The following is a 9,063-nucleotide window of genomic DNA, read 5'->3' as shown; positions in this document are numbered from 1 at the left end:
AAGCTGCTGGGCAAGGTCACCATCGCGCAGGGTGGGGTGCTGCCCAACATCCAGGCCGTGCTGCTGCCCAAGAAGACCGACAGCCACAAGGCTAAGGCCAAGTAAGAAAAGCTGAGGACAGTGCCTGGAAAAAACCAAAGGCTCTTTTCAGAGCCACCCACAATTCCAGAAAAAGAGCAAAATTGCCTTCATATATTTTTAAGGTTTTTACGGGGAGAGTCTTTAACATGTTTTGGAAGAGTACAACTATTTTCCAAGTTTAATTCTATGCAAACACTTTAGTTCATTTCTCTTTTTCCCTGTACCTTCCCACATCATGTCCCACCCCCGGAGTTTAACAATCTGGCAGCTCATGAACGGTTATTCCCTGCCTATGGCCATTTCCCCCTCTCAATTAGATGTGATCACAAAAGCATTAAGTACCTGCTACTATACTCACTTCTGTAAACAAGAAAATAGACTTCAACTCCTTTAAGTACTGAATTCATCTGGAAGTGATTTCTTTCTTCAAAGGAATAAACCACTACCCACATTACAGCAAATGTTTGTGACAATTCTTGATGGTACTCTTAAGGTTTTGAAGTTTCTTAGTGCATATCAAATATCCTTACTTATGAGATACTTGGAACTGGTAATACTACTTAACCACCAAATTATTTCAATGAAAATGTGTTCTCAGCTCTTTTTGGGAAAACTTGGGTGGCTCTTAAAAGAGCCGTTGGGTTTAAAAGCAGGTCAAGAACTTTCTTCCACAGGGGTTTACTTCTTCTTGGGGGCCGCCTTCTTCGCCTTGGCTGCCTTGGGTTTGGTCGCCTTGGGCTTGGCAGCTTTGGGCTTCACTGCCTTCGCCTTGGCTGGGCTCTTGGTGGCTGCCGCCTTCTTGGGCTTGGCAGCCTTGGTCGTCTTCTTGGGACTCTTGGCCGCCTTCTTGGTGACAGCTGCCGCCGGCTTCTTGGCTTTCTTGGGGCTCTTCTTCACTGCCACCACCTTCTTGGGCTTCTTGGCTGCCGCCGCAGGTTTCTTGGCTGCAGCCTTCTTGGGCTTGGCTGCAGATGTTCTCTTCCTGGGAGCCTTCTCCTTCACCTCACCTGGCTTCTTGCTGAGACGAAAAGAGCCAGAGGCACCAGTGCCCTTGGTCTGCACCAGGGTGCCCTTGCTGACGAGGCTCTTGAGCCCCAGCTTGATGCGGCTGTTGTTCTTCTCCACGTCGTAGCCGCCGGCGGCCAGCGCCTTCTTGAGCGCGGCGAGGGAGAGCCCCTTGCGCTCCTTGGAGGCGGACACGGCCTTGGTGATCAGCTCGGTGACGCTGGGGCCCGCGGGCTTGCGGGCTTTGGCGCCGCCCGCCGCCTTCTTCGGCTTCTTGGCAGCGGCCTTAGCCGGAGCCGGAGCGGCGGCGGGCGCTGCCTCAGCAGCGGGTGCGGGAGCCGTCTCGGACATGTCGGAGCTGCGCGTCGTGGATCGGGTGCTGCGGCCGCGGCGCCCTTATTTATAGCAGCGCAGCGGGCGCTGATTGGTGCGTTGCGGAGTCCGCCCCGCCCCGCCGCCCGGCGCGCTGACACTCGGCTTGTGTTTCTTCCTTCTCTAAAAAGTGTGATTTTGGTAAAAATTGATGACCGCGGCACCCCGTTTCTTAACCTTGGTGCTAGGGACAGAGGGTAGTTTTGTCTTTTTGAGTTTCTTCTATCTCAGACTTAAAATGGCGTATTTACAGGGCTGTAATCTCTGAGTTTGGGGATTGCATGAAGAGCTGGACGGTAAGATTTTTATTTTTACTTCTAAATTGCAAATATGTTTCCGACGGCATCGCCACAATGGCAGCGGATTCATGTTCCTGAGACGGTTTTTTATCAAAGTAGCACAAAAATGAGGTAATGTCGAGTCATTTTCTTTGCTTAAATTAGCTTTGAAAAGAAGCAAGTAACACAAAGTCTCCTCCGAGCTTTGCAGCTGGGTTAGGAGCCGCTTCCCGTAGCACGGTTTCATCTCTTAAAAATAACGAAACCTTTGGACATAGTGCCCTATATGGCTTTACCCAGAGCTTAGAAATAGTGAAGAAAAAAATGTGTCTTTCACCAGGAATATTTAAGTGAATGCCAGATCTGTTTAATTAGCCAGCACCTTCAACATCTTACAAGAACATACAGCTGTTCTTCCTCTGCTTTCTTCAGCTTTATTCATCTTTGTATTAACATTTCAATTAATCATATTTCCATTTCTTTCTCCAAACAGAGTTCTTTTAATTAACCAAAGTAGGCAAATAAATTAATCCCTGTGTTCACATTTTAAGATAAAGTGTTTGTTTTTGTGATTATTTTTATAGTTGACGGCATATTGTCAGTCAAATATGGCAGCTGAGCAAAAAATAACCAAGGTATGATGTGCCTGTTTTCCCCATGAAAAGAACTGCAGGTTAGGCTGCAGGGTCTTTTTTAATAGCACAATATAAATCCTGGGGGTGATCAAACAATTCTCTCCCAAGTACTGCCAAGGTGAACTACAGCAGGAAATTGAGGAATGCTGAAGAGGAAATGCTACAATACAGAAGTGCGATACTTCTCATCATAATTGCTTGGACACATTTTTTTTTTCAGGTCAAAAATGCTGTTACCTAACCTGGGAAAACTTTATTTTGCATGTGATTGCATTTTTCTAAGATAAACTTCAATATGGCACAGTATTTGGTAGGCTTTGTAAATGTGGTTAATAAATTTCCTTTTACATACATTTATCTGCTCTTTCCTTCTCAGCACTCCTATACTCTACAAGCTGATATCTGGAGCTCTAAAGCCAAAATATTGTGAGCTTTGATAATGTCCAGTAATGAGAGATCTGTTTCTGTTGCTTAGTCCCCTATACTTCATTTGATACATAAACTATTATTAAAATCCTGTATTTCAGGAAAGCATGAAACACGGCATTAAATATGTAAAGCAGAGCTACAGTCTCCCATCTTACAGCACCTATGTTTTTTTTCTCTGGTGAGGCATGTAGAAACAGGATCGAAATGGGATCCATCCACATAGGATCTGATGAGAGGCTGTTAGATCTTGATGAAAACAGAAAATAGAGCCAACTTTGCCTTCCAGTTATTAAATGCTCTTGCAGAAGAGACCATGAGCACAAGGAAGGTGAGAGGACAGGATGCAGCAGTAGGTTGTTTTTGTGCTCTGGGGCCTTGCATGAGAGGACATAACCTACAACTACAGCACAGCATCTCCTGCTCTCAGTACTGATCCTGTTGTCAGCAGGTTTCGTTTTTTAACCTTTTGTATGTCACTGAAGAAACTGCCTAAACAAAGAAATGAGGCCGTGGCAGCTTTTGGACAGTTCTTCTCTTGGCTCATTGAGATTTCTGAGGCAGAGCTTAGCTCATTCCTGCTATCATCCATTTCTTCTCCCTGTTAGAAGGTCAGAGAGTGGCACAGCGCACACACACACAGTCATAGATGAGCTCATGTTTGAGCTGCTGGTGGCAGATCAGAACAACCATGGGAAGGCAGTGGAGAAGAAAAGAGTTTCCTTTTACCAAGGCAGGATTTTGTGATGTGGGATATATTGAATATGTATAAAGTTATTTTCTTGGGATGGGTTGGATAGTGGAGTTACTTGTTCAGAAATATGCAGTACAATGTGGGAAAGAACAGGAGAGCCGAGGGATTATTTCCTGTTATGGAAATGCAGTCTTTTTTTTTTTTTTTTTTTTTTTTTTTCCTGTAGTAATATAGCACACAAACTCTTGTGAAGCTATGGCAATAGTGAAGACAGTTTAAGGATTTTGCCAGTGGCACTGATTTACCATGACTTGGGTACGCCTAAAGTGTGAGAAACAAGCAAGAGATGTGGTCGCATCTCAGAGTGGCTTTTGTCTACATACGGCAAACAACAAAACAGCATCACAAGTGAGAGTGCAACACAACAACAGAAGAAGATGAGGTTTTCTAGAGCTACCATCTGTACCGATGCCGTATTTCATTCACACTTTTTATATGTGATTCTTTTAAATTCGTTCTGACTTCTCTGTACTCCAGATACACACACACACACACACACACACACACAAAATAAACAACTGAAGTCACAAAGTCACTCATGGCAATGCAAATCTGCTTGGTTTAGGATGATTTGTGGGACATCTTTTTGTCATGGATAGAGCCAGTTATTTAAAAATGGATTTTTCCTGATGTTCTAAATAATAACACTTTGTTACATGAAAGAGAAAAAAAATCTATTTCTCAATTGGAAAGAGTTACTACTGCATACAACTCAGTCTCCAGTACAGGACACTTCTCCATAAGAAAAGGTTTTTAGCATTCATAGATTTTTAAAATTCTCATATAGATCAGTAATATCTTTCTGTAAGAACTCCATAGCCAGATGCATAGTAGCCATTAGGCAGAAAATCTACCATTATCTAGTCAGAAGTATCCATACAGACTTCTTTACCATTCCTAAAATTATCTCCTTGCAAAAATATTCTGATTTCAAAGATTCAGTTTTAGTTTGATGCAAAGCAGAAGAGAAATAGCTCCTTTTTCATTCCAGGCCACTTAATTTTTAAAGGCTTCTGAGCCCAGTTAAGGCATAATTCCAAGAATCCGTTCAGATCAATCAGTCAATATGAAGTTTCATGTTCAGTATTTAATGCTTCAGTGTGATATAAATACAACATGTATGAAAATGTTACTGTACTGATTAATTTATGTATGTAAATTAATGTTTTACTGAAAAGAGATTTTGCCAGTAGGGAATGTGGATTCAGGTGGAGAGAAAATAGCCATTCATCACTCTTCCTCTCCTCTTACCTCATTCATTTAATAAGCTGGGAGGGTCACAGGAAACACAGCACATGACATGTCTGAAAAACGTGTACAGCACTTTGTACACCAGGAGGAAACGTAGAATGGAAACTCTGTGTATCACTGAGATGCAATATATTGAATATTTCCAGGCATCCAGACAAATGTTCAGGATTATTTCTGGTAAACGTGAACATAACTTCAAACACAGATTTCCATGTTCTGTCCTAAAGTCACACACTCTAACAGGGATATGGCTTAGCGGGCATGGTGGGGATGGGCTGATGGTTGGACTTGATCTTAGAGGTCTTTTCCAACCTTAATGATTCCACGATTCTATCACTTTTTATCACTTTTCAATAGCACATTAACAAGATAGTTTCTTTGCTGCAGCACGTGTTGCACGTGTCATTGGTGATCTTCTAGCACCTTGTGCCTGGACTGCTGCTGCTCACCCTGTGGGCAGCAGCTCCTTCCCCTGTGGGTCTGCTCAGAGGAGGAGGCACAACAAATATACAAATAAACAAATATACTTCTGCCTAGTAGCTGTGGCAAAGTGGGTATGGGTTGTGTCAGGGTGAAATATGAAGTGGCAGTTGTGCAACAGCACACCTTGTTGAGAACTGAACTGCCCTGTATGGTCTCCTACGTCTGTTGACAGTGCAGAGAGGTGAGGTGGTTGAGCTGCTTCTTAAATGCCCAGTGGCTTAGTAAATAACCATTCTTGGAAAGAAGTACTGCACAGATGGGAAGAGTGCCACCAGCTGCAGTGCTTCGGGATGGGGAAGATATCATAGCTGCCCTTCCTCCTTGCAGACTGCGCTGGGTGAGCAGAAGAACACTGCAAAATCAGCAGTGGAGATGAGACACTGAAAAGCTGGTATGCCTCTTTCCCAGACATTTTGGGGTTGGGAAACCTGTGCATTTCAGAAGGAGGTTGTGGTCCTAGTACCAGCAAGATCCCTGGGGCATTTGTAGTTTATGTGATGCCTTCCCATAACATGGCTCAGGACCTTACACTGACTGCCCCACCTGCCTATAGGACCACTGCAGAGAAATATGTGGGGCCACCAGAAGTCCACTTCTGTCAGGATGCTGCCAACCACCTTGTTGACATTCGGGTACTGGAGGCAGGTGCTCAGCGGTGCTCAGCTTTGATTCACAAGTCCTCTGGGATTTTGGTCTCTCCTTAAGATATTGTTAATTTACACCACTGTGATGCTTCTGCCACTCTCTCTCCTTTGCCCATTCTTTTATTGCTGTAGATCTACACCTGTGTGACTACACGCAGACAATTGGAGCAGGGTGTGGAGAGTGGTATCCACTCTTTGTTGGACAAAGAATGATAAAATATCTTGTCTGGTTCTTAATACCTGCTACAAGGTTCTCATGTCTTGCTAGACCTACCATGATGATGTTCAGCACAAATCTTGGCTGAGTTGCTATAACTGAGAACTACAACCCAGGGACAAAAAGCAGGTGTTTGATGACGCAGGGAGGAGGTGGATGTTGCGTGTTCAATAACTTCAGGCATTGCTTGTAGTGCTATGAGGAACAAATGATCCTTTCCCAGGGCATGGAGTGGCAGTGGGAGAGTGCTGTGTGTAGCAGATTACTGGAAACGTGGGGAACAATGAGCTAGAGGCACAATCAGACTGGTGAGTTGGATGGGAGGGAGGATAGGTGAAAGATGGAGAAAGCAAAGACAGAAAAGGCCAAAAGGCACTTCTGATGTCACCTGTGATACTTTGCAGTCAATATTCATCCAAGCAGTAATCCTGAAGCAGGTCACTCCAGGTAAGCAACAGGTCATCTTCATTCAGCTCAAGGGGAACCTGCCCTGATGTTATCCCAACAGTGGGCATATCATGGAAGGGAGAAAGAAGGGCCTAGCCTTGTGGGATGTTTCCCCTGTGGGAACAGAGTCCATTCTGATACAGATCTACAAGCAGAACAGGAGTGAAATCTTCCTTTACATTTTTGCTCTGTATTGCCAGGCCAAGGTTGGGTTTTCCATTCCATGGAACAAGAGCCCCAGAATCATCTTCCAAAGGTCAGTCAGTGTTCAGGGAATTGATTCTCCTATAGGATCTGAAGGCATACATGGTTCAGGGTGGCATGGGCTGTGGGGGCTGCTCTGAAACCCAATGAGAAGAGCGTTTACATTTCTTTTTATCCTCAATAATAATGATAATAATGATAATCCTAAAGTTATGAATTACATGCAAGCAATAGGGTTAAGCCAATTGGTAAAATATTTGTTCATAATGGTGAAAAACTGTCACCGAAATCTGGGGATTAAACTTGCTAACCCAAATGACAGGTTAGAAAGTTGATGTTACTTTATAGCAGCAGTACGTTCATAGGGGATCACTGCTCCTCCCATACATCTGCAAGAGCAAAAGCATGCATTAAATACATTCAGCATGCGAACATCCATACAATTTCCATGAAGTTGCCACCTGTTCTGAGAATTGCTATACATATTTAAATCTACCATATTAAAATCTAATGCCACACACGTGCTATGTATGGGTTTCTTGCAAGGGGGTTTTAGTGTCATGAGGTTCCACTGTGAGGTGTTATCCAGGCAAAAGGTCGCACGTTACATAGGTCAGGTCCCATATATGATCAAGAACTTATTTACAAAAAACATGGCTGTTGACTAAGTTTCTAATTAGTACTTTAACCTTGTTATCAACCCAATCAGGGTACAGTGTACCCCCTCAAAGCCTGTGGAATGTTGAGACTCTGCTTGCAGGCTTCAGGTGTCCCACTTATCTAGGAATAACAATCTTCCCTAGGCAGAATGTCGATTTGCAGAGGATTTTGAAGTAATTGCTGAAGGCCCTGAGTTTATTGCCAGGTATCATGTGATGGTGGTCAAAGTACTGAGGAAAGGAGGTCTTTTCATACCTTATCTCCATCTCACGCCAAGACATTCACACTGTTATTGTTAATTACGGCATTATGATGAACTCCTGTGAAGCTAGTCTTGTACAGTTAAGGATAGCGCAGAAAATCAAATAGTTAGCAGTGCTAACTACAGCATACACATCTTAATTAGGCGACAAGTGGTTTTCCTACGCAGTCTGAGCACGCGTTAAGAGACGGATAGGGGTGGAGAGCTCCTGGCGGGTAACAGCCCCCGTGAGCGGGCTGTGATAAGGGTTTCGGCTCTGAAAGGCGCTGCTCGAGCAGACATCCTCGCACCGCTCTAAGACTCCCCACACCTCAGCGCCGCCACTCCCAGGGGTTCTGCTGCAGAACGCCCCGGCACCCAGTGACGTCAGCGTCAGGGGGAGGGCCTCCGTCACACCAACCAACGGGCAGCGGTGTTCCGGTCAGCTCGCTGCACCCAGGCGTGACTCAGCCCGCGGGCTGCGGCGGCTCCGCGACCCTCGTCCGGCACGTCGCGCATGTACAGCGGCCGCAGCAGCTACGGGGACTCTTGTTCAGAACCACGCGTTTTCATTTGAAAATCTTTGTCAATAGCCTTGTGCGAGGCTTTTTTAGCACCGCTAAACTCTACATCTAACCTGCATAATGTCCTTCCGGACCAGATTATTTTGTTAAGGCAGAAGCAGAGAGCTGTAACGTGACACAAAAAGAAAGCTTGGAAAAACTCAGGGACTTGTCCGGAGGCAGCAGGGACATTAAAGTTCTGCCTCTAACATAAAGACACTAAAAATAAAAATAACAGAGAAAATACTATCAGTAAAACACGGTAATTAAAGCTCTTTCATTGAGTGCGTGGGTGGCTCTGAAAAGAGCCTTTGGGTTAAAAGCAAAGATCCGGAGCTCTCTACTTGGAGCTGGTGTACTTGGTGACCGCCTTGGTGCCCTCGGAGACCGCGTGCTTGGCCAGCTCGCCGGGCAGCAGCAGCCGCACGGCCGTCTGGATCTCCCGCGACGTGATGGTCGAGCGCTTGTTGTAGTGCGCCAGGCGCGACGCCTCGCCGGCGATGCGCTCGAAGATGTCGTTGACAAACGAGTTCATGATGCCCATGGCCTTGGACGAGATGCCCGTGTCGGGGTGCACCTGCTTCAGCACCTTGTACACGTAGATCGAGTAGCTCTCCTTGCGGCTCTTCTTGCGCTTCTTGTCGCCCTTCTTCTGGGTCTTGGTGACCGCCTTCTTAGAACCCTTCTTCGGGGCAGGCGCAGACTTAGCCGGCTCAGGCATACTGAACACTCAACGCGCACTCAACGCACTACACCAACACCCACACAGAACGCAGTAAAGCGCTCGGCCACGGGAGCCGCT

At 45.4% G+C, this 9,063-nt stretch overlaps 4 protein-coding genes across 4 annotated transcripts in view; 1 reads left to right on the top strand and 3 right to left on the bottom strand.

Moving 5' to 3' along the window:
• Positions 1–537, top strand: LOC110387391 (histone H2A-IV-like; the record flags this gene model as incomplete). The annotated part of the gene is given in 1 exon segment (XM_021375533.1): positions 1–537. A coding segment is annotated over 1 exon segment (105 nt), but the record flags the coding sequence as incomplete, so codon positions are not given.
• LOC110408675 (histone H2A-IV) overlaps positions 1–9,063 on the bottom strand; it is a 42,902-nt gene that overhangs the window by 6,825 nt on the left and 27,014 nt on the right. Inside the window, exon 2 of the mRNA XM_021417710.1 lies at positions 8,864–8,869. The gene's annotated coding sequence lies outside the window, so the exon portion shown is untranslated. The remainder of the gene's footprint in view (positions 1–8,863; positions 8,870–9,063) is intronic.
• LOC110408288 (histone H1.11L) lies at positions 213–1,452 on the bottom strand. The gene has a single exon (XM_021416910.1). The coding sequence runs from the start codon at positions 1,435–1,437 to the stop codon at positions 760–762; it is 678 nt and encodes a 225-aa protein (XP_021272585.1). The 5' UTR covers positions 1,438–1,452; the 3' UTR covers positions 213–759.
• Positions 8,515–9,045, bottom strand: LOC110387152 (histone H2B 1/2/3/4/6). The gene has a single exon (XM_021375045.1). It carries the CDS (start codon positions 8,980–8,982, stop codon positions 8,602–8,604), a length of 381 nt encoding a protein of 126 aa, XP_021230720.1. The 5' UTR covers positions 8,983–9,045; the 3' UTR covers positions 8,515–8,601.

The sequence above is a fragment of the Numida meleagris genome, chromosome 1, assembly GCF_002078875.1.
Source record: "Numida meleagris isolate 19003 breed g44 Domestic line chromosome 1, NumMel1.0, whole genome shotgun sequence".
Taxonomy (NCBI): domain Eukaryota; kingdom Metazoa; phylum Chordata; class Aves; order Galliformes; family Numididae; genus Numida; species Numida meleagris.
Note: the sequence above shows the minus strand (reverse complement) of the source record. Positions and strands in the feature narration are given on the sequence as shown.